Genomic DNA, 26,648 nt, shown 5'->3' with positions numbered 1-26,648 from the left:
TCAACGGGATCTAAAAAGTTAGCACCAGTGTGACCCTCAATGGTTCAATTATACAACTAGCCGTGGGTTCACATCTCAATGTGATTCGGGACTAAACATGTCCTAATATGAGCATACCCCAGTTGCTCCATTCTTACTTATCAACTCCTTGATAATAAGAACGTCAGGACTCAAGTCTGATAGTACCCAACCAATCATGTTAAACGCCTACCAGCATCCCTTACATGATTCCCTAGGTATCAAATGATAGTGCCTGCAAAAACAATTCAATTATGGTTAGTGTACAGTACGGTCCCTTCATCTCATATATCACGACCGATTCGACAACTATTGGTATATCGAGAGCTGTCAAAGAATCGACCTGAAGGGTTTACATCTATCGGAAGTGAGCATATGATATGCAAACTTCAAATATCTATTTATAGTCTAAAGCAGGCATCTAGGATTTGGAACCTCAGATTCGATAGTACAGTCAAAAAGTTTGGTTTTACTAAGAATCCTGAGGAACCCTATGTGTAAAAAAAGGTCAGTGGGAGTGCTGTGACATTCTTAGTGCTTTATGTTGATGACATTCTACTCATTAGGAATGATGTAGGGATGTTGTAACCAACAAAAATATGGTTAGCTGGTAAGTTCTCGATGCAGGACTTGGGTGAAGCATCTTTTGTATTGGGAATATAGATCTATAGAGATAGATCGAGAAGATTGCTTGGTCTCACCCAGTCCACATACATTGATACCATCGTTAAGCGGTTCTGGATGGATGAGTCCAAGAGAGGACATCTACCAATGTGTCATGGCGTGTCCCTATCCAAGTCTACGTGTCCCAAGACTGATGCAGAGATAGCAGCGATAACACGCATTCCGTATCCATCCACAATTCGTAGTATCATGTATGAGATGATATCTACACGTCCTGACGTGGCTTATGCATTAAGTGTAGTGAGCAGATGTCAATCGAACCCTGGTCTTCCACACTTGAAAGCTGTGAAAGACATCCTCAAGTATTTGAGAAGGACCAATAAGTTGTTCTTGGTCTATGGGGGTGAAGAACTGAAATTGGAAGGTTATACCCACTCTCACTTCCAAAGCGATATCAATGACTCAAATTCATCCTCTGGGTTCGTATTCATGCTTAATGGTGCTGCTATCTATTGGAAGAGTTCCAAGCAAGACAGTACTGTGGATTCCATCACTGAGGTCGAATACATTGCTGCATCAGCTGCAACAAAGAAGGCTGTTTGGTTAAGGAATTTCGTACAAGAGTTTGGGGTCATTCCTAATGGAGTTTCTCCTGTCCCGGTGTTTGTGACAACACGGGAGCCATTGCTTAGGTGAAGGAGCCAAGGTCTCATCAGAAATCCAAACATGTATTCAGAAAGTACCACATCCTCCGAGAGATTGTGAAAAGAGGAGAAGTTTCGATTGACAAAGTCGGCTCCGCAGATAATGTTGCTGATCCGCTAACTAAGCCTTTAATTGGACCATTATTCGAGAAGCATCGCGAAAAAATGGATTTGAAGCATATGGGTAGTAGGCTCTAGTACAAGTGGGAGATTGTTAGAGTAGGTGTCCGTCGAGCCAAGTGTTGGCCGATGGTTCAAATTGAAACTCTATTTATAAACAATCTTTATTTTCATAATATTTGAAATTATTGTTTTGGCACATCTTTAAATGTCTGTATAACCGTGCTAGTTGCATAGATAAAGTCCTTGAATATACAATTAGTAGAAAGAATATGAGATGCTCATATGATGAGTATCATGAAACTCATATTTGCAATACTGTATATTCTAAATAGTTCCTAGTCGATTCAGCCGTCGCTTAGAAGGATATAGGCCGCTCGAGTTTGAGACTAGTATCTGCGATGTGAGTACCATGTTTCATTAGTAGGAGACATTCTGAAGTCCGAGCATGAAGATAGGTGCTCCTTGTAGAGTGCACTGAACAACCCTCCATAAAGGACTTTTCAAGTGGTTCTCACTTATCGAGTGGAAACGTCTTAGTTTATGGTTGTACATCATTAGTTCTTATGACCCGGGACAACATTGAGACTCTATATGCTAGCATTACACTTTGACTTGTTTACCGACTCATATGGGGTCATCAGATGGCAAGGTTGGGTGTTTTGTCGAAACATATAGAAATCGATGCATTGTAGTCGGGGATTCACCGCTTACCTTCGGGCATGGATATCCTATGTGATCTCATGTATATGTAGTACGAAATCTCTGATTAGAGTATGTTGGTAATTAAGAAACGGATTTCTTAGATTACACCATCGATGCAACTACGAAATGACACATAGTATCGATTCATTGACAACTCTCGTTATACCAATAGTTGTCGAATCGATCGGGATATATGAGATGAAGGGACCGTACTGTACGCTAACCATAATAGAATGGTTCTTGCAGACACTATCATTTGATACCTAGGAAATCATGTAAACGATGCTGCTAGACCTTTAACATGATTGGTTGGGTACTATCATACTTGAGTTCTGACGTTCTAATTATCAAGGATTTGATAAATAAGAATAGAGTTATTGGGGTATGCTCATATAAGGACATGTTTAGTCCCAAATCACATTGAGATGTGAACTCACGGCTAGTTGTATCAATAAACCATTGAGGGCCACACAAGTGCTAACTTTCTTGATCCCGTTGAGAAGAAAATAGTTCAATGTGTTGAACGGCTTATAAAGGATTATATAGACACAAGGAAAATTTGAAGTATGACTTCTATAAGCGGAATGTAACTTTTAATTTGTGGAAGTGTTCTTAAATTAAAAGACGACTCAAATAAATAATGTATTTGAAAATTGTGATTTTCATAAACATTATTATGGACTAAATTAAATTAATCAAACACTAGTGGACCTAGTAGAGTCCAAATAATTAAATTAATTCAAGTGTTGAATTAATTAAATAGCATTGAGGCTTGTAGAGCCCAATTAGAAATAATTATTCAACTAGTAGACTTGAGTAAATTCAAGTAAGGTTTAATTGGTTTCAAATTTGTTTGAGACATTTAAATAAAAGTCCATGGGCTTCGTATTTATTACAAGCCCAAGTAAAAAGCATGCAAGTGATGTGAAAGGTTGGAGACAACTTTTTCATTAAACAATGCATGGCATGCTCATGCAGTTTATCATTCAAGCACCAAGAAAATTTCATCCCCTTCTCTCCTAAACAACCTTGGCCGAAATTTTTTGAAAAAAAATTCCTCTCATTTTACTTCTTCAAATTGTTGATGAAAGCACAAATTTCTCAAAGAAAAATGCCTTACATTTTCTAGTGCAAGTGTAAGGTGGATTTAGCTTGTTGGTGGTGAGCTTGATTTTGAGCAAAGAGTGCTCAAGGGAGGCTTGTAGATTAGTCTATCATTCAAGAGCTAAGGTGTTTAACGTCTTAGTTGGAGCCATCATCAATTTTAAGAGATTGATTGGTATATTTCTTAAACACTCTATGTATGACATGTTTGTTTTTGTTTTTTATTACACATCTTGTGAGGTGCTCGGTTTTGTTTTTCTTGTTGAAAAACAATTTTTCAAAACTTCCGTTACACATCCGGGCACCGTAACCGATCCCCTTTCAACTAGTCTGTGGCCGATTTTATCAGCATGTTTGACAGGGGCTGTCATTTTGTGCCCCTTATTGCGAGAGATGCCGCCTAGAAGCTGAGACATTTCATGGATGGCCTTAGGCCTACTTTGCGCCATGATGTGATGCTTATGAAACTAGCGAGTTATGACGAGGCCAACAGTTGCGCTTTCCAGACGGAGCAGGCCATGTGAGATATTGACGCCGAGATGCAGCGGAAGAAGCATCAGGCCCAGTCTAGCACGCAGCCACAAAAGAGGCAGTTTACCGGACCGCCAAGGCAGCAGAGGCAGCAGAATCCCCAGGGTCAGAAGGCGGGATAGCAGAGACCACCACAGGCACCAGGGGCTCCTAAGCCGGGGGGCAGACAGCCTTCCAAACAGTGCAACAGGTTCCACTTCGGCAAATGCATGTGGGGGACCCACAAATGTTTCATTTGCGAGCATGAAGGTCATAAGGCGGAAGATTTCCTAAAAAACAAGGGCCCCGCTCCTGGTAGAGCGTATGTGATGCATGCGGAGGAGGCGGAGGCAGACTCTACATTGATCACTGGTAACCCTTATGTTTAATATTTTAATTTACCGCTTTGATTGAATATGGTATACGGTTATTGATTGTTGTGGGAATTAGTTTATGGGACTGAGAACATAGAGTAAATTAGGATGCATGCTCTACCTAGTTGGATTTAAGGATTGAATTGCGTTAATTTAGAATTTTAAGGACCTAATTGTATTGACTAATAGTATAAGGACCTATTTGCAAAATCAAAATCTTTAAGGGATGCTTTCGAATTTTTTCAAATTGTGTGTATCAGATTCTTCATTTTCGAGGATTTTAAAGGTTAATTGTGCAAAATTCTAAAATTTTATGAGGACAAAAATGCAATTTTCGAAAACCTTAAGGGGCAAATTGTAAATTTCGAAAAAAAATTGAGGATTAAATTCGAAACTTTTGAGGAACACTTGGGTTAAAGCAGTAATTTTTTAGGATTTTAGGTTAATTGTTGGTAGGAAATTTCTTAAGTTTCAATGTGATCAGATTTAATGGCATGTTTTGTCGCATGAAGGATATATATTTCAGGTGTAGCCACGTATGCATTGCTAGATTCTGGAGCTACACATTCGTTTATATCTGAATCTTTCGTCAAGCGAATAGGAATCATACTGGAGGTTATGGATTTGAGACTCAGAGTATCGATCCATCCGAGGATCATATGTTTACATCTCAGATAGTGAAGAGATTTGAACTTCGTTTACAGAAAAATGCATTGCAGGCAGACTTGATTGTGCTACCGTTGCCGGACTTTGATATTATTCTGGGTATAGAATGGCTTTCTTCTAACGAAGATGTCATAGATTTTTTACGGAGGTCAGTATCTGTTTCATCGCCCCACGGTAAGCCGTTTGTGATCGAGGCAGCCAGACATCCGCAGATTCCTAACATCATTTCTTGAATCTGTGCCAGGAAGATCACGAGGAGAGGCTGCCAAGAATTCTTAAACAGTATTGTGTCAGTGATCGAGCCAGTAAATCAGAGGTTAGAGGAGGTCGAAGTAGTCAGAGATTTCCCAGTGTTTTCCCTGACGACATTTGAGGCATCCCACCAGACAGAGAGGTGGACTTCCCTATCGAGCTTATGCCAGGTACCGTCCCTATTTCAAAGGCGCCCTATGATAAACATAAAAATTGTACATTAATTAAATGTTTTATAATATAAATATATAGTTTTTGTTTTATTAAATGTTTAAATAATATATGTTTTATAATAAATTGTATAAAATATAAGTTGTTGTGTAATTACAAGTTTTTACTATTTTCTTACAGGTTCGATAAAACAAGAATAAACTTGGCGTTGCAATTGGGATTAAGATGATTCTTGGACCTGTAGAAAGTTGATGTTAATATCTACAATATTGGTGGCAAGCATGAGATAAAAATCATCTCACAATTGGGATCAAATTAAGCAACAAATAAAGTTATCAAAGGAGTGGCAGTTTTACCATGCTCTAGTATTTTGACAATATCTCTCAAATTACTTGGTCAAATGGTTTGAAACAAATACCACAACTAGACAACTCAATTATCCACATGTTTCTTTTTATGTGAAGAAGCAAATTCGGAGAAGAAGATTTTCAAAAGTGATGTGTAATATAATATAATATCTTGGAACACCATTGAAAACTTTTGTGTAAAAAAATAATATTTTATTTGTGGTTGTCTCCCCAAATTTGGCTATAAATAGGGGTGCATTGTAATGTATTGAGATATCCCTCATTCTATGAACAAACCTTTGAGTTCATAATATTTCTCTCTATATTTTTCTTTTATTTTTCATTTAAATATAATTAGCATGTTAATTTCATATTCAAAGTTTTACACTTTGAATAATGAACAGCTAACTTCCTAAAGTTGAGATGAAAATGTGAAACTCTTGGCATGATAATAAAGTTACTAAAAGGTAAGAATCTATGTTTTATATTATTTAATCATTATTTATTGTTTATGTTATATTTATTTCTTTAAGCATTTTTATACCATACTTATAAGTGGGAGTTTTGATTTATTGTTGCTATATGTTACACTAAATTCTTGGAACCATTTAAATGTTAGTTTGGTGTTACCAACAATTTAAAGTGAGAACCTTGATTTAGTATATATAAATATATCATAATATTAATTTCTTGGTACCATTTAAATGTTAGTTTGGTTTACCAACTATTTAAAGTGGGAACCTTGATTTAGTGTTTACAAATATATATATAGCACAATAAATACTTTGACACATTTATAAGTTTTGGTATATATTATATACTTATAAGATAATAATATATAGCATAATATAAATATGATTATTTAATATATTGGAACCATTTTATTAAGTGGATTTCAATAATGTTCGTTAATGTTAACTTTATTAAAATATCAAGAGTGGATCCTTTAATCTCAACTACTAAAATTAAAATTTGAACAATTAAAATTTACCCATTAAAGATTCAAACAATTAAAATTAAAAAGAAACAAAAACAAAAACAAAAACAAAAAGACATTGTAGTGGACTTGTAATTACCTTAGCTTCCCTGTGGATACGATATTCGGACTCACCGAATTATACTACTAGTGGACAACCTGCTCTTGGGAGTGCAACAATCAAAGTCGCAACAAGTTTTTGGCGCCGTTGCCGGGAATTATAATTTAATTTCAAGTCTATTTAATTTTGTTTATAGTTTATTTTTCTTTATTTGAATTTTTATTGCTTTTGTGTGTTTTTATTCTTTTGCATTTGCATGAGCATTTGGTCACGTACACTTAGTGGTCGACTCATTCGAAATAACCCTTTATTTTTACAAAACATGGCGGAAGAACCCATCCAAAAAAATGAAGATGAAATTCAATCTCAACATGATCATGATAGACGAAGAACACTTAGAGATCACATGAATCCTTCACGTACTAGTGCACCTTCATGTCTAATTTTTCCCCCTGATGCATCTCATTTCAATTTTAAGCCTGGTATTATCCAACTTTTACCCAATTTTCATGGCTTAGATTCTGAAAATCCATACTTTCATTTACGAGAGTTTGAAGAAGTGTGCAACACATATAATGATCTAAATTGTTGCATGAACACCATTCGACTTAAGCTTTTTCCTTTTTCTTTAAAAGATAAAGCTAAAACTTGGCTACAAAATCTTAGATCGGGATCCATTCGAACTTGGGATGAATTGCAACAACAATTTTTGAAATAGTTTTTTCCATCTCATAGAACAAATTCTTTCAAAAGGCAAATCATCACTTTCACTCAAAAACAAGGAGAAACTTTTTATCAGTGTTGGGATAGATACAAAGAATTGCTTAATCTTTGTCCACATCATGGTTTTGAAATTTGGAGAGTTGTTTCTCAATTTTATGAAGGCTTAACACCTAAAGATAGGCAAATGGTTGAATTTATGTGTAATAGAACATTTGAAGATAAAGATCCAAATGAAGCAATTGAGTATCTCGATTCATTAGCTGAAAATGCTCAAAATTGGGACACTATAGGTACAATCGAACCATCAAACAAGATTCAATCTCCTACATCTGGTGGAGGTATGTACACTCTCAAAGATGAACATGATCTTCAAGCTAGATTTACCTCTTTGGCAAGAAAAGTTGAGGCACTTGAATTGAAAAAGAATGGTCAATTAAAATCTGTTCAAGAAATTGTGTGTCACATCTGTGATACAAGTGATCATTTTACAAAAGATTGTCCCACTTTGCCCTCTTTTAAAGAATGTCTCCATGAACAAGCCAATGTTTTGAACAATTTCAAAAGGCCAAATTTTGAACCATTTTCTCAAAATTACAATCCAGGTTGGCGAAATCATCCAAATTTTAGTTGGAGGAATGATAATGCTGCACAATTTTCACAACCACATTTCCAAAGTCAACAAAATTTTCAAAATTATGCACCTTATGTTCCTCCACCTAAAAAAAATTTGGAAGATACATTGAATTCTTTCATTGCAAAGCAAGAGTCTATCAATACTCAAACTGCTCAAACCATGACAGATTTGAAAGATACTCTTGCTAAATTTGCATCTGCGCTTAATGTTCATGAAAAAGGTAAATTTCCTTCACAACCTCTGCCTAATCCCAAGGATCATCATTCACAAACTGGAACTTCTGGAACTCAATCGATGGATCAGGTAAAATCTGTTATTACCCTTCGAAGTGGTAAGGTTGTGGAAAAATTCATTCTTGAACCTTGTGAAGATGATGATAAATCAACTCCAAAGGGTAAGGAAGTGGAACTCATAACTTGCAAAGAGGAGGTTCAACAGACAGTGTCACCACCATTCCCTCATGCATTGAAAAATACAAAAAAATCAAATTTGAATTCTGATATATATGATATTTTTAAACAAGTAAAAGTTAATATTCCTTTATTAGATGCAATAAACAGGCACCATCATATGCCAAATTTTTGAAAGACTTGTGCACTGTGAAAAGAAAATTGAATGTGAAAAAGAAAGCATTTTTAGCCGAACAAGTAAGGGCAATCATTCAAAATAATAATACTTTGATTAGCCGAACAAGTAAGTGCAATCATTCAAAATAATAATACTTTGAAATACAAAGACCCTGGTTGTCCTACTATTTCATGTATTATTGGAGAACGAAAGATTAAAAAAGCCTTGCTTGATCTTGGAGCTAGTGTGAATTTACTTCCATATTCAGTTTATCAAGAACTCAATCTAGGCGAGTTAAAATCTACTTCGGTAACACTTTTACTTGCCGATAGATCTGTTAAAGTGCCAAGAGGTATAGTAGAAGACGTATTGGTCCAAGTTGATAACTTTGTATATCCTGTCGATTTCATAGTTTTAGATACACAACCTATCGAAGCTTTTAATGCAATTCCTGTAATTCTGGGTCGTCCATTTTTAGCAACTTCTAATGCCCTTATAAATTGCAGGATTGGAATAATGAAGTTGTCATTTGGTAACATGACCTTGGAGCTCAATGTTTTTAATCTTTGTAAGCAACCACATGACAAAGGAGATGAAAGTGAAGATGAAAATCTTATTGAAACTCTTGTGGAAGAAAACATTCAAGAAGAGAGTACTCGTGATCAATTAGATATTTGTTCAATTGAAACTGTTAAAGAAAATATTTAAATTGATCTTGATGATTTTATCAGGTATCACTCGTTACTAGGATCAGAGAAAGAATTTGATGCAAAATATGAGAACAAAGACGAACCACCCATATTGGAGTTAAAACCCTTGCCAGAAGAATTGAAGTATGCATTTCTTGGAGAAGGTGAAACATATCCGATGGTAATTTCTTCCAAACTAGAAAGTGATCAAGAAGGTAAATTAGTTTATATGCTTAAAAGACATAAAAATGCAATTGGTTGGACACTAAAAGATCTCAAGGGCATTAATCCACTAATTTGCACACACAAAATTCAGTTAGAAGAAAATGCTAAAACATCTCAACAACCACAAAGGAGATTAAATCCACACATGAAAGATGTTGTGAAAACTGAAGTTCTCAAACTACTTGATGTTGGGATTATCTACCCTATTTCTGATAGTAAGTGGGTAAGCCCAACACAAGTAATTCCAAAAAAATCTGGCATCACAGTGATAAATAATGAAAAAGGTGAATTGTTAACAAGTCGAGTCCCATCTAGTTGGCGGATGTGTATTGATTATAGAAAATTAAATGACGCCACTAGAAAAGATCATTTTCCATTACCATTTTTGGATCAAATTTTAGAAAGTGTAGCAGGTCATCTGATGCGAAACCTCGTACGAATGAGAAGCAAACACGATTATCGAAATCGCACCCTCGACTCAATAACAAACAAGGATCGATTTGTTGTCCCGATCTTTTGAAACAAGTAACGGTTTGTGATATTCACCTCTAAGTTATTAAAACTTAGCAACAAATATCAACGATAAAACAATTGAATTTCAAACGAACCTTCAAAGATCTTGTTTTGACAATCCGAGCGAAAAACAATCGACAAACGCCACAAAGATGCAATCTTTGATAAGTTTGATTTGTGTTGAACAAAGCAAGATGCCTTGCAAATTTGAGAGAAACTCTTCAAAATATTTTTATCAATCTTCAATAATGATTTTCGTTCATAGTCCTTACAAGCATTAAATAGACAATAAAATACAAGAAAAACAACATAAATTAGTGTAAAAAGTCATAAAGAACTTGTCTAGCAAATTTTACACGGCACTGCGCGCGGTGGCGCATGAACTGGCGCAGCCGCGCGCATGGTTCTGCACCTGGACAGCACGGGGCGCGCGGTAGCGCCACTTTTGGCGCGGGCGCGCGCACTGGTGCGCACGGGCGCGCCGCTTCTGGCGCTGGCGCGCGCACTGTTCTGCTCTGCTCTAGCGCGCGCTGCTGCACTGCTTCTGGCGTGCGCACAGTTCTGCCCATCTGCGCTAGCGCGTGCTGCTGCTTCTGCACATCAGCGCTAGCGCGTGCCGCTGCACTGCTTCTCTCGAGCCATTTTGCACTCATATGCTTAGTTGTTCGGGATTCCTTCATTATACTATTTGTTGAACTCCACAACTTGCTTGGATATGCTTGATTCATCATTATTGATCTTGAAGGTCCGAAACAACGACACTCTCTAAATCTCCTTCCAATCATTTGCACACGGTGCCTAGCCAGATTCATATCATACTCCCCTTCTTCAAAAAGATTTGTCCTCAAATCTTCGCTACCTACACAAAAACGAAGCAAGTTAGTAATAACAAAATTTATATGACCAACATGCTTACCTTCAGGCTCAAGTTTGTAGGTGCTATAGCCCACGTGCTCCTTCAATGTGTTGAGCCCTGACTCCATGGTTGTCTTCACTGTCAATGTAACAACCTCAACATACACCCAATGACGAGTGACACCAAATGATAAGATATCATTAACTATCACAAAGATCAGATTTCTCCCCTTCTTAGACCTAGTTAACACACAAGTGAAATCCATACATGTGTACGACCATAGTCCACTAAGAATAAGATATAATTGATGCAACACATAAGAATCAAACTTAGATGCCCTTTCCCCATATCCAATGCACCCTTCACTACACCTCTTAACATACCTCTTCATATGCAACCAACACATATAATCATGGATTATGTTGATGATAAAATAGCAACAGTATGCTCCAATAGCACGTAATTCATGCAATGAATATAGAATGTCAAATTTAATCTCTTTAAACATATATTCATCATGAATAAAGAAATAATCATGTTCATCCTTGCACCTCTCAAAACCATCAAACAAGCATAAATCATGCAAATAGAACACATTAAATGTAATATCCATGTAATCTTTACATTCATCACTAATAAGTATAAATCACGGAAATAGGACACGTCACATGTACTATCAATGCAATATATTATCTCATCACAAAAATCTAAGTCTAATGTATATAAACCCTTGTAGTAAACAAACCCCATCAACTTTGTAAATCGTGAGACGTCAAAATTCAGAGTAGGTACATGCAATACATTCATGGTCTCAAATTCATAACAATCAAGGAATAAAGGTAAATCTACATCTAACCCCTTAACCACCACATTTGCAACATATTCTCCAAGCTTTGGAAAATGATACATCGAAGAATTAAGATAAAGACGAAAGTCATACCTCATGGTTTTTGCGTTGGCAACTAACCTTACATCACCTTTCTTAGTTCCAAATTCATATGGATCATCCCATTACATTCTCTCACCAATAACACTATCTCGCCTCCTCATCATGACTTCATCGGATTCCTGCAAAGAAGAATTAACATCGCTCGGGATTGAACCGGCTATATCATCACAATGACAATAAACCACTTTGTACAAAGGTACTTTAAAGGGTTTATTCAAAAATACATAAGTCTCAACCTCACTCTTTTTACTCTTTTGGGCCTTTAATTCATTTTTCTTTTCTTTTTCTTTGGCCTCTTTTTCTTTTTCTTTTTCTTTTATTTCATCATTCTCTTCTTTTTTTCTTTCTATGGTCATCTCACTCTTTTGTTCACTCATTCTTTTGACCATATCACATTTTTTTTCACTCATTTCAAGGAATTTCAATTGATTCTCAAGAACAACATTTGGATTCAATTGAACACATGAAATATTTTCTTCTTCAAATGTTTTGAGCAACAAATTTTCTTCTTGCCTACTCTCCTCCTCCTTAATAGACAAATCACACATTTCTTTTTCCCCACCTAATGATTCAGTCCTCACTGTATATTGTTCAACAACATTCATCTCACTAACTAGTGGCATAACATCATCTTCAACTCTATTAATCACCACCTCAAATTCATGTTCTTCTACAATCGCAACTTCATGTTCAAATTCTCCAACAATCTCAACCTCTACTTGAGATTTAAATTCAACCGACGACTCTACTACTGCCAGCTCCTTACGTTGACATTGGCTAGTATCATGCCCAAATTTTAAACACCAACAACATATAATATCAAAAGTACTAGAATTTGAGTTTTTACTTGTACCTTGATATTCATATTTGCTAGCTTTACATCTCGACTGCTCCCTTGGACTAGCAATGATTTTCTCTCCCTGGTTGCAATACCCACTACTCTCCTCACATCCCCTATCATCATCTCGATGCAAATACAACGATCTATTCCCTCCAAATCTTCTACGTCGCCTATCCTCATCATATTGCCTATCATCATCCCGATCCAAATACAATGATCTATTCCCTCCAAATCTTCTACGTCGCCTATCCTCATCATATTGCCTATCATGTATTTCCTCTTCTTCACTCCGCCTATACCTCTCATGTAGAGGCTTAAACTCCTTCTCCCATATTTTATCCAACCCTTCTAACATTGTTTGAAATTGACGATCGTCAACCATTATACCTGCAAGAAAAGGTTAGTATAAAACAATAAAAGATAAGTTTCCTCACCACGAATCCTCACTGATCACTCCAATGGAAATTCACTCGTCTCTCTTTTTTTTTTCACTACAAAATACTCACCGGTCACTCCAAAGAAATAACGCTCGCACTCAAGTGTTTTCACTCAAATTTGATAGTTCTCTCTAAGATGTGCTCAAGCTTTGTACTAACAAGATTCAACTTGTGGACACTTGCAACTGTCTCACTTGGACTGCACAAAACAAAGAACGATAGAATAACACAGATTTGAAAACATAACAAAGGATAACACAGATCTGAAAATAGAAATGATGGAATAACACAGATCTGATAACAGAACGAAATTTATGTTTTTCTTCTCTTATATAGAAAGATTTGATAATAGAAACGAAAGGATAACACAGATATGAGAACAGAACGGATTTTAAACAGATCTGAAAAGAGAAACAAAAGGATAACACAGATCAGATAACAGAACGGATATATATATTTTTTTTATTTTTAGACAGATCTGAAAATAACAACAAAAACAATAACTTACTTGAATTCAATGAGCCAAAGCTCTGATGCCAAATGATGCGAAACCTCGTACGAATGAGAAGCAAACACGATTATCGAAATCGCACCCTCGACTCAATAACAAACAAGGATCGATTTGTTGTCCCGATATTTTGAAACAAGTAACGGTTTGTGATATTCACCTCTAAGTTATTAATACTTAGCAACAAATATCAACGATAAAACAATTGAATTTCAAATGAACCTTCAAAGATCTTGTTTTGACAATCCGAGCGAAAAACAATCGACAAACGCCACAAAGATGCAATCTTTGATAAGTTTGATTTTGGTAATAACAAAGCAATGAAATGCCTTGAATGTTGAGAATAAACTCAAGCAATTTTCATATCCTTCAATAATGATTTTCGTTCATAGTCCTTACAAGCATTAAATAGACAATAAAATACAAGAAAAACAACATAAAGTAGTGTAAAAAGTCATAAAGAACTTGTCTAGCAAATTTGACACGGCACTGCGCGCGGTGGCGCATGAACTGGCACAGCCGCGCGCATGGTTCTGCACCCGGACAGCACAGGGCGCGCGGTAGCGCCACTTCTGGCGCGGGCGCGCGCACTGGCAGCACGGGGCGCGCGGTAGCGCCACTTCTGGCACGGTCGCGCGCACTGGTGCGCACGGGCGCGCCGCTTCTGGCGCTGGCGCGCGCGCTGTTCTGCTCTGCGCTAGCGCGCGCTGCTGCACTGCTTCTGGCGTGCGCACAGTTCTGCCCATCTGCTATAGCGCGTGCTGCTGCACTGCTTCTCTCGGGCCATTTTGCACTCATATGCTTAGTTGTTCTGGATTCCTTCATTATACTATTTGTTGAACTCCACAACTTGCTTGGATATGCTTGATTCATCATTATTGATCTTGAAGGTCCGAAATAACGACACTCTCTAAATCTCCTTTCAATCATTTGCACACGGTGCCTAGCCAGATTCATATCATCATCCATACTACTGTTTTCTTGATGGATATTCAGGCTATTATCAAATTCCCATTGCACTCGAAGATCAAGAAAAAACTACATTCACATATCCTTTTGGAACATTTGCATTTAGAAGGATGCCATTTGGTTTATGCAATGCCCCAGCAACAATTCAAAGATGTATGCTAAGTATTTTTTGCGACATGGTTGAAAATTGTTTGGAAATTTTCATGGATGATTTAACTGTCTTTGGGAATACATTTGATAATTGTCTTGAAAATTTGGAAAAAGTTTTAAAAAGATGCGAGGAAAAAGGTCTTATTTTAAATTTGGAAAAATGTCATTACATGATTACTTCTGGAATTGTTTTGGGACATGTCGTGTCATCTCATAGAATTGAAGTTGATAAAGCAAAAGTTGATGTCATTGCCAATTTACCCCCTCCAAAAACCATTAAAGAAATTCGCTCATTTTTGGGACATGCTGGATTTTATAGGAGGTTTATAAAGGACTTTAGTTTAATCTCTAAACCCATTTGTAACCTCTTAACAAAAGACACTGCATTTGAGTGGACTCAAGAATGTCAAAATGCTTTTGATAAAATTATTCGACATTTAACATCAACTCCTATCATGCAACCTCCTGATTGGTCTTTACCATTTGAAATCATGTGCGATGCGAGTGATTATGCAGTCGGTGCAGTACTAGGTCAAAGAAGAAACGGTAAGCCTTATGTGATATATTATGCAAGTAGAACTTTAAACAATGCTCAAATGAATTACTCCACAACTGGAAAAGATCTACTTGCTGTAATATTTGCATAGATAAATTTCGTTCTTATTTGATTGGATCAACGACTATTGTGTTTACTGATCATTCTGCTATTAGATATTTTTTGACCAAACAGGATGCAAAGCCACGACTGATACGATGGATTTTGTTACTCCAAGAATTTGACATTGTGATCAAATATAAAAAAAGAACCGAGAATGTCGTAGCCGATCATTTATCGAGACTAGTAACGGGATCATCTTGTGAAATGACACCAATTAACGATAATTTTCCTGATGAACATCTATTTTCAGTTACTACTACACCTTGGTTTGCTAACATAGTAAATTTTCTTGTGACAGGAAAAATGCCACCGCAATGGAGTTCCCAAGATAAAAGAAAATTTTTGAATGAGGTAAAAAACTTTTATTGGGATGATCCGTATCTGTTCAAGTATTGTCCAGATCAAATTTTTCGACATTGCATACCCGACAATGAGGTAAGTAGTGTCATTAAATTTTGTCATTCAGAAGCATGCGGAGGACATTTTTCTTCAAAGAAAACGGCTGCAAAAATCTTGCAGTGTGGATTTTATTGGCCCACTTTGTTTAAAGACACCCACGAATCTGCAAGATCTGTGACAAATGTCAAATATTGGTTGCGATTTCAAAAAGAAACATGATGCCTTTGAATCCTATCATTGAAATTGAAATCTTTGACTGTTGGGGAATTGATTTTATGGGACCTTTTCCATCGTCGTTTGGATACTTGTATATTTTAGTTGCAGTTGATTATGTTTCCAAATGGATAGAGGCAATTCCATGTCGAAAAAATGATCATAAAATCGTCATCAAATTTTTGAAAGAAAATATTTTTAGTAGATTTGGAATTCCTCGAGCCATGATAAGTGATGGGGGAACTAACTTTGTTAATAAACCATTTGCTTGATTAATGAAAAAATATGGTATTACTCATAAAGTAACTACTCCTTATCATCCTCAAACAAATGGACAAGTTGAATTAGCTAATAGGGAGATAAAGCAAATTTTGGAAAAAAACAGTTAACTCAAATAGAAAAGATTGATCTCTGCGACTTAATGATGCACTTTGGGCATATCGAACAGCTTTTAAAACATCTTTGAATATGTCTCCCTATAGGTTGGTTTATGGAAAACATTGTCATTTGCCTGTGGAATTGGAACATAAAGCTTATTGGGCGATCAAAACTTTAAATTCAAGCATGGATGATGCCAACAAATTGCGTAAATTGCAACTTAATGAACTTGATGAACTCAGAAATGACGCGTATGAGAATTCAAGGATTTATAAAGCAAAAATCAAATCATTTCATAATAAAACAATTCTTAGAAAATCTTTTGAGATTGGTAAAAAAGTTTTGCTTTATAATTCTCGACTTCACATATTCCCAGGAAAATTACGATCAAGATGGACAGGCCCATATGTTGTAAAGCATGTGTATACTTATGGAGCTGTGGATATTGAAAATCCTAAAAATGGTGATATTTTTAAAGTAAATGGACAAAGGCTTAAACCATTTTTAGAAAATTAAATCATTCAGGAAGAGTTTATTTCCCTTTCTGATCCTTGATTTTTTTTTTTTGTGTTGCATTTAAGTTTGTTTGTTTTTATTTCAGGTTTTCTTAATATTTTTATTTTCCCGGTTAAATGGCGGATAACGGTACTCTGTGACTCTCATAGTCGGTTAAATCAGTTTTCCACAATTGCTGATACAAAAATAAAAAAAAACCATTTCTTTTCTTTTCAAAATGGATGAAATTCTCTCAAAAATTTGTAAATATTTTCCCTCTGTTTCTGAAAATGTTCTAAGAAAAATTTATGCAGGAGGTGTGAAAGATTGAGATTGCTAATGCAAAAAGGAATTCCAGAAGATATTCGTCCTGTAATAGAAGCTAAGATCCAATTTGGAGGAGAAGTTCCACAATCATTGCTCATTCGGTATTTGCCTGGATTAGGAAAAAGCACTTATGCGAAAAAAACGAAGGGCCAAAAGTTTAGGGGTTTGTCATAAGTATGCAAGATGGACTTGTGACAAACGATGCAGATCTTTAGGATGTTTTACCAATAACAGAGAAGATAAAATTGGTTTCATTAAGAATGGGCTGAGTAAGGAGTCTTTAGATAACATCTTATTGACTCTTGAGACGCATTCTAGTGGACATGTGCATATTGAACTTCTCCGTTTATGGAAACAATTCCAAGATGAGCGTCATAGTCTTGGGAATCCGACTAAAAAAGACCATGTTTGCCAATTTATAAGAAAATTGGATGGGAAGCATATCCTCGACTCATAGAAGGCGTTGAAGCCGTTTCTGGACGTAAAACCAGAGGAAAATTGTGAGCCACAATCACACTACTGTTTATATGCATGTGTGTCATTATTGTTTTTACTATTTATTCTGTTTACAGCTGTGACCCATAGTTTTCTCATGATAACATATTACCCCTATAAAATCTCTCATCTTTTTCTCTATTTTCGCAGACAAAAAAAAAAGGTAAAAACATGGCTGGATCCTCTGCACAAACATTGAAAAATATTTGTGTATTTTGTGGGTCGAGTCCTGGAAAAAATGAAGTGTTTGTAGAAGCAGCGAATAATCTTGAAAAGATATTGGCTGAGAGAAAAATTCACTTGGTATATGGGGGAGATAATATTGGGTTAATGGGATCTGTTTCAACATCTGCTCATCTTGGAGGTAGTCAGGTTTTGGGTATTATTCCTACAGCTTTAGCTAAAGGAAATATTACAGGTGTTACGATTGGGGAGGAATTAAAAGTTTCTTCTATGTATGAAAGAATCACTCAAATGATTGAAAATTCTGATGCTTTTATCGCACTACCAGGTGGTTTTGGTACATTAGAAGAAATTTTTCACACTGTTTCTTGGGCACAACTTAATATCCATAATAAACATGTGGGCTTGTTGAATATCAATAATTATTTTGACAGTTTGTTGACATTTCTTGATAAAGCTGTGGAACAGAATTTCATTTCAGAAAATTCACGACGGATGCTCATTTGTGCTTCGACTGCCGACCAATTAATTGATGATTTGGAAGCTTTTGTTCATAAACCTGATCCGATGATAACAAAGATCAATTGGTCGCAATCAAGCAGTAAGAAAAGGAAGTTGGATCGTTGATTCAAAAGTCGTGGATTGGTTTGCGTTTGTTTCAGTTTGTTATCTTCAATAAAATTTCAGGTGATATCTCTTTCATTATGTACTCTTTATTAATAGTTATTTTGACATTAGGGACAATGTCATATTCTGATTGGGGGAGAACAAACTTATAAAAAAAAATTTAAAAAAAAATAAAAAAAATAATATATATTATTTTAAAATAAAATCATGTTTATTGTTTGTATCTTATTAATTTTTGCCAAAATGTCATACATTACATGTTTGAAAGATTTAAATTAGAACATGCATTAATCTATTTAAGAATGTTTAAATTTTTATTTGAAAAAAAGTCAATTTTAATATTCTGATCAATATAAAAATATGATTTATGAAATCTTTTTGAGTGATTAACCATTGTGATAAAATCAGGTATTAAAGTATATGGCCCAAGATATACCTTATAAGAGTGCCTATAATTTTAAACTCACACATATTTTGTGAGTGAGTGGAGAGGACTGAGAAAACAGCTTTCGAGCCTTTATTGATCATGAGAGAGACTATCTATTGTTTAGATCTTGAGTTCTTATTTTGAAGAAAAAAAATGATATTTCCTGAAAAAAAAGGAGAAAAAAACAAAAAGAAAGATATTGAAGATCTATGTAATTTTTAAGTTATATGCTACGACCCATATATCTCTCATAAAAAAAACAAAAAAAAAAGAGAGAGAAATTTATTGTACAAATTAAATAAATATGTGGTCAAAAAGCATAAAATTAGTCTGATTCCATGATGTTATGCAAAAAAAATAAATAAATATTAGGAGAAAATATATAATAAGAACAACTAAATTTTGAATCAATGGATTTTCTATCTTTTGATTAATTTGGCTCGTTTGTCTGTCTGCATTCTGTAAACCATTTTTCTGAGCATTTATCTGTATTCCAACTCCATGAGAGAAATCTTTGCCATAAATTGAAACATTTATTAACCTATGAGGATATGGAGTTGAAACTCTTACTAGGAATTTCTGAAGGCCGTGTACATTTAACTACCTGAAATAAGCTTTGAATTGATCATTTCAAATTATTTCATAAATTATAATTATGATGATCTTGATATAACTTTGACAGTTTTCAAATTTAATTTAAACACTTAGATAGTTTTGATTACATATCTATTTAAATTAATCAATATGTTTTGTATTGCTATTAACGCTTAAATTGCTAGGGACTAGCAATAAGCTGGTTGGGAGGTGTGATAAACATAAAAATTGTACATTAATTAAATGTTTTATAATATAAATATATAGTTTTTTTTTTTATTAAATATTTAAATATTATATGTTTTATAATAAATTGTATAAAATATAAGTTGTTGTGTAATTACAAGTTTTTACTATTTTTTTACAGGTTCGATAAAACAAGAATAAACTTGGCGTTGCAAATGAAATTAAGATGATTCTTGGACCTGTAGAAAGTTGATGTTAATATCTACAATATTGGTGGCAAGCATGAGATAAAAATCCTCTCAAAATTGGGATCAAATTAAGCAACAAATAAAGTTATCAAAGTAGTGGCAGTTTTACCATGCTCTAGTATTTTGACCATATCTCTCAAATTACTTGGTCAAATGGTTTGAAAAAAATACCACAACTAGACAACTTAATTATCCACATGTTTCTTTTTATGTGAAGAAGCAAATTCGGAGAAGAAGATTTTCAAAAGTGATGTGTAATATAATATAATATCTTGGAACACCAATGAAGACTTTTGTGTAAAAAAAATAATATTTTATTTGTGGTTGTCTCCCCAAATTTGGCTATAAATAGGGTTGCATTGTAATGTATTGAGATATCCCTCATTCTATGAACAAACATTTGAGTTCATAATATTTCTCTCTATATTTTTCTTTTATTTCTTCATTTAAATATAATTAGCATGTTAATTTCATATTCAAAGTTTTACACTTTGAATAATGAATAGCTAACTTCCTAAAGTTGAGATGAAAAGATGAAACTCTTGGCGTGATAATAAAGTTACTAAAAGATAAGAATCTATGTTTTATATTATTTAATCATTATTTATTGTTTATGTTATATTTATTTTTCAAGCATTTTTATACCCTACTTATAAGTGGGAGTTTTTATTTATTGTTGCTATATGTTACACTAAATTCTTGGAACCATTTAAATGTTAGTTTGGTGTTATCAACCATTTAAAGTGGATGCCTTGATTTATTATATATGAACATATTATAATATTAAATTCTTGGAACCATTTAAATGTTTGTTTGGTTTTACAAACCATTTAAAGTGGGAACCTTGATTTACTATATATAAATATATCATAATATTAATTTCTTGGTACCATTTAAATGTTAGTTTGGTTTTACCAACCATTTAAAGTGGGAACCTTGATTTAGTGTTTACAAATATATATATAGCACAATAAATACTTTGACACATTTATAAGTTTTGGTATATATTATATACTTATAAGATAATAATATATAACATAATATAAAAATGATTATTTAATATATTGGAACCATTTTATTAAGTGGATTTCAATAATGTTCGTTAATGTTAACTTTATTAAAATACCAAGAGTGGATCCTTTAATCTCAACTACTAAAATTAAAATTTGAACAATTAAAATTTACCCATTAAAGATTCAAACAATTAAAATTAAAAAGAAACAAAAACAAAAACAAAAACAAAAAGACATTGTAGTGAACTTGTAATTACCTTAGCTTCCCTGTGGATACGATATTCGGACTCACCGAATTATACTACTTGTGGACAACCTGCTCTTGGGAGTGCAACAATAAAAGTCGCAACACCCTATCATCTAGCACCAGCAGAGATGAAAAAACCAAAGGATTAGATTCACGACTTGCTAGATAAGGGTTTCATTCGCCCTAACTTCTCTCCATGGGGAGCACCGGTACTATTTGTTAGGAAAAAGGATGGCAGCATGCGGCTCTGCATCGATTACATGGAACTGAACAGAATCATGGTCAAGAACAAGTATCGACTGCCCAGGATTGAAGATCTATTTGATTATCTTCAAGAAGCATCAGTATTCTCGAAGATAGATTTTCGATCAGGATACCGCCACCTGAAGGTGAGAGAGTCTGACGTGTATAAGACAACATTTAGGACACGTTATGCGAACTATGAGTTTTTGGTGATGCCCTTCGGTCTGACTAACGCACCAGCTATCTTCATGGATCTCATGAATATCGTGTTTCAGCAATATTTTGATCAGTTCATCATAGTTTTCATAGACGACATTCTGATCTATTAGAAGAGCAATGAGGAGCACCGTCAGCATCTGAGGACCGTACTGCAGACTTTACAGGACAGACGGTTGTACGCCAAGTTCAGTAAGTGCGAGTTCTAGCTTGACAGATGTGGCATTCTTGGGCCACATTGTATCCCGAGATGGAATGGAGGTCAATCCCAGCAAGGTTGAGGCAGTCCGAGATTGGCCAGTGCCTAAGAGTGTGATAGAGATCCGTAGTTTCTTGGTATTGGCTGGTTACTACCGGATGTTAATTCAGGGCTTCTCTTCTATTGTGGTACCTATGACCGCCTTGATGAAGAAGAATGCCAAATTTATTTTGGGATTGGAGTGCCAGGAGAGTTTTGACAGGTTGAATCAGGCGTTGACAACGGCACCAGTTCTAGCTATGCCATCAGGGCAAGGAGAGTTTTTGGTATATACAGATGCTTCGAAGCTCGGTTTAGGTGCAGTTTTGATGCAGCATTACAGAATTAGAGCTTATGAGTCCCGACAGTTGAAGGTCCATGAGCAGAATTATCCGACTCATGACCTCGAGCTAGCTGGCAGTGGTATTCGCCTTGAAGATTTGGAGACATTATCTATATGGGGAGAAGTGCAGGATTTTCACTAACCACAGGAGAATGAAGTACTTCTTCACACAGAAAGAGCTGAACATGAGACAGCGGTGGTGGCTAGAGCTAGTGAAGGATTATGACTTGTGATTTTAGCTACCATCTGGGTAAGGCTAATGCAGTTGCAGATGCCCTGAGCAGGAAGAATGCAGTTATCGCTCAGCTCTCAGTCCAGAGACCGCTGCAAGCAGAGATCCAGAGGTTTGAGCTTTCAGTTTATGCCAGGGGCGATGTCCCTAATCTTTCTACCCTGACAGTGCAGTTGACACTGAGAGACAGAATTCGAGTAGGGCAGACTTCAGACGAGCAGTTACTGAAGTGGAGAAAGTGGGATGAAGCTAAGAGCCGGAGGTTGTACACAGTTGTGTACGGCATAGTCAGATATCCGCGACTAACTGTAGGTTCCTAGCAGTGATTCCTTGAGAGCTGAAATCTTGAGCGAGGCCCACAGCACCCCGTACTCCATCCATCCAGGGATTACGAAGATGTATAAGGATCTTTAGTCTTTTTATTAGTGGCCGGACATGTAGCTGGATATTCTTCTTTTCGTCTCAGTGTTTGACATGTCAGCAGGTTAAGGTCGAGCATCAGAGGTCCTGTAGAGAAGCTGAGACCACTCCCTATTCCTGAGTGAAAATGGGAGAACATTACCATGGATTTTGTGACAGGGCTACCGAGGACGATTGGAGGATATAATGTCGTTTGGGTTATAGTCGATTGGCTCACTAAATCAACACACTTTTTACCGATCAGGAAGACCTTCACCATGACTCAGTACGCAAAGTTGTACACCAGAGAGATAGTCAGACTGCATGGGATTCCAGTGTCCATCGTGTTATACAGGGATCCAAGATTCACGTCTACATTCTGCAAGAGTCTACATCAAGCATTGGGTACTGAGCTGCTATTCAGTACTGCCTTCCATCCTCAGACCGACGGACAGTCAGAGAGGGTGATTCAGATATTGGAGAACCTACTCAGAGCGTGTCTGGACGACTTCCAGGGTAGTTGGGAGCTGAAGTTACCTCTAGTGGAGTTTAAGTACAACAACAATTATCAAGCATCTATCGGTATGGCTCCATATGAGGCATTGTACGAGAGGAAGTGTAGGTCTCCAGTATATTGGGATGAGGTAGGAGAGAGAGCAGAGTTGGGGCCGGATATTGGTAGTCAGACTGCAGAGTTAGTGGTCAAGATCCAGGACAGGATGAAGACCGCTCAGAGCTAACAGAAGAGTTATGCAGATCAGTTGCGTAGAGACCTTGAATTCACAGTAGGGGATCATGTATTCGTAAAGGTTGCACCAATGAAAGGTGTGATGAGATTTGAGAAGAAGGGCAAGCTCAGCCCTAGATTCATAGAACCCTTGAACCTATAGAGAGTTGGGACACTCGCATACATAGTTGCATTACAGCCTAACTTGGCAGGAATTCATAACGCGTTCCATTTTCCATGCTGCGGGAGTACATGTCAAATCCTTTGCATGTGCTAAACTATGAACCACTTCAGCTGACACCGAACTTGTCCTTCGAGGAGAGACCCTCTCAGATTTTGGATAGACAGGAGACGAGGTTTCGGAACAAGGTGATCCACATGGTCAAAGTCAAGTGGCTGAATCATTCCGAGGAGGAGGCTACTTAGGAGACGGAGACAGAGACCGAGATGAGAAGTCGCTACCCGGAGTTATTCGGTACGTTTTAAATTTCAAGGACGAAATTCAATTTAAGGGGGGAGAATTGTAAGGTCTAAGAAATTCGAACTACGTAACCTGACTACATATAATCTAGGGTTTTATTTAAAATATGTTTTTAATGATTTATATGCATTGAATGCCTGATTATTGCATGGTTATGTAAGTCATTGCATGTTTTATCCAAAGTTTCGTGCATTAGGGTTTTAAGATGTATTTCGCGCTCGAACGAAGAACAGAAACCGGGGATATTCAAGAAAAATGTTTTTATTGAATAATAATTTTAATTATTTAATATATGGTGTATTTAAGGGAGAATTTTGAAAATGGGCCTTGTTTGAGTATTTTTACTCGTCGAGCCGTATTTTAAACCAGTACGCAAATTTTATCGATTCGGAAGACTTTTCGAGAGTTCGAGCAATATTTTCAAAAACGTACCAAAACGAAATATTTTTCGGGAGTGTTACTGGGCTTTTCAGGTTTAATTTATTGCATAATGGGCCAAAAACCTTTTTAAAACTTTAATCATTAATTGTGGCCCATTAGTGTATCATTGATTTAACCTAAACACCCTTAACTTAAACCTAACCCTACCCTCAAAGCACTCAGCTGCCCCTCCCCTTTCAGCAGCCTCCCATTCAAAAATATTCAGCAGCCATATCGTTCTCCCTCAAGGTTTTCAAGAGAAATCTTCCTCGTAACTCCGGTGCTCGTCCTAACCGAAGTTATCAACGTTTTCGAGAGTATTAACGCAAAGGCACGTCCAAAAACGATTCTTTCTCATCATCCGTGCTAGTTTTTGCTGTTACGTGTGTGGTTGTATGAATGTTACATAGATACATCATGTGATTTTGTTTTTACAAGGGTTTTGCCATGAACACGCATGCATTCTTCATACTACTCAAGTTTTTTTTGTTGTCCTTGTGTAAAGAGGCAGCCGATTTGGGTTGCTAGGGAGCTGATAATGTCGAGAAGGATGAGGAGTAAGTTCTAGAGTCGAGGCTTGGTCGGTTTAGGTGAGGATCGATCGGTTTTTGTTGAGAAACTAGCGGCTTTATGACTAAATTGAAGGTCTGTGGTGCGTCGGCTGTGCAAGGGACGTTCCTAGCCTTGGACCAAATCGTGGTGGGTCTAATCCATGGCTTAGGAGGGCTCAAACTCTTCTGGACTGAGTCTCGAGGCCGATTGGGCGAGAAGTGTAAGGGTTGGTCTCGTTTGAGGCGTATTTAGGGGCTAGAGAGTGTCTGCGTCTTACAGCATGCATGGGGCTGTGAGTGGGGTTAGGTCGGTCCATGGAGGGTCCAAAGGTGGGCTAGGGAGTGTTGGTTCGAGGCTGGTTCGGGTTGTTTGAGAGTAGGTTAGAAGTTGGCATTGAGGTGTTTGGGAAGCTTTCCTGCCACAGGATTAGCGTCGCAGCACTACACTTTAGGCGCTGCAGCGCCTGGTCTTCGAAGTGGAAGCGCTGCAGCTTTGAGGCTGGTCGCCTAGGCGCTAACCAAGCACCGCAGCACCATAGTGTCGGCGTCGAGGCGCTAGTCCAGGGTTTGAGGAACTTTTAGTTTAAGCACTATTGTGTCATTTGGGTATTGGTACGTCGTTATGACCGAGCTTAATGAAGGTTCGATTGGGTCATATGAGGTTGAATTAAGAATCTTTGAATTATGATTTAAGCGTGGTTATCTTTGGATCAAGTTAGCAGTCTTGGCAGCACCCTAAACATGATTTGACATGTTTTAAATGTTTATGTTGTCATGTATACAACTTTTTATAAAGTTATGAAAAATATTTTGCATGTTTGATTTATAGAAAAATTTACGGATATGCATGATTTTCATAAGTGATGAAAATGATGACACATTTTGAAGGAAAGGAGTTGGTTGTGACTAATATGTATATGTATACGATGAGTTGTAAGGCCATGGCTCAGTGGATGGGTAATACTGTCGCTGATGTCCCCGCCGTCGTGTGCCACGGTTATACGTAGATGGATCAATCGAATAGAGCTGATATGATAGAGCTGATACCAATGTCACACCTAATGAACGGAATTCAATTAAAATAGATGAACACGTATATGATGATATGTTGAGACATGCTTTGAACACGTATGCTTTATTATGTTTATGTTTACGTTTACGCTTTATTATGCTTTATTATGTCACAAGTTACAACTACTGAATGAAATTAAATTAAAAAAGATCATGAAATGTATTTTATTACGATACTTTTCACTGTTGCATGCTATGTATGTGTACTTGCTATAACGTTACTGGTGTGTTGAGTCTTTAGACTCACTAGACGTGAATGATGCAGGTGAGCATGTTGATGAGGAGGCTGGAGGTGCCGAAGTCTGAGTAGGCGGGGCTGGATGTGCACACATGAACCCGAGGACCATATATTTTCCGCACATCATGATTTGTCATATGAGTGTACATGATTATTTTATACGCTTTTGTTTTGATATGTTGATGGTCGTGAGGATTTTTACTTGCTTCCTGTTATTTTATTTTTAACGTAAGTCTAGTGTTGTCGACTCGGTGAATATTTTTAAACTACAGTATTTTTATCGGTCATTGGATTACATTTATTTTT

General features: G+C 36.4%; 1 protein-coding gene across 1 annotated transcript; it reads left to right on the top strand.

Annotated features, from left to right (window-relative positions):
* The first annotated feature begins 4,015 nt into the window (after window positions 1-4,015).
* LOC142504291 (uncharacterized) lies at window positions 4,016-22,775 on the top strand. The gene is made up of 9 exons (XM_075617175.1): window positions 4,016-4,157; window positions 4,754-4,977; window positions 5,070-5,141; window positions 6,723-6,788; window positions 7,909-8,208; window positions 8,302-8,510; window positions 15,166-15,224; window positions 15,341-15,617; window positions 22,463-22,775. Exons 1-9 carry the CDS (start codon window positions 4,016-4,018, stop codon window positions 22,773-22,775), a joined length of 1,662 nt encoding a protein of 553 aa, XP_075473290.1.
* The last annotated feature ends 3,873 nt before the right edge of the window (window positions 22,776-26,648 follow it).

The sequence above is a fragment of the Primulina tabacum genome, chromosome 9 (genome assembly GCF_025594145.1).
Source record: "Primulina tabacum isolate GXHZ01 chromosome 9, ASM2559414v2, whole genome shotgun sequence".
Classification (NCBI taxonomy): domain Eukaryota; kingdom Viridiplantae; phylum Streptophyta; class Magnoliopsida; order Lamiales; family Gesneriaceae; genus Primulina; species Primulina tabacum.
This window is presented reverse-complemented; position numbering and strand designations above follow the sequence as displayed.

Excerpts from the sequence above, each read along its gene's own strand:
- LOC142504291 (XM_075617175.1), top strand. The coding sequence starts at position 4,016 with ATGTGGGGGACCCACAAATGTTTCATTTGCGAGCATGAAGGTCATAAG. Across the intron at positions 6,789-7,908 it reads TTTTGGCGCCGTTGCCGGGA|AATTTCAAAAGGCCAAATTT; the intron begins ATTATAATTTAA and ends AATGTTTTGAAC. Across the intron at positions 8,209-8,301 it reads CGCTTAATGTTCATGAAAAA|GTTATTACCCTTCGAAGTGG; the intron begins GGTAAATTTCCT and ends CAGGTAAAATCT.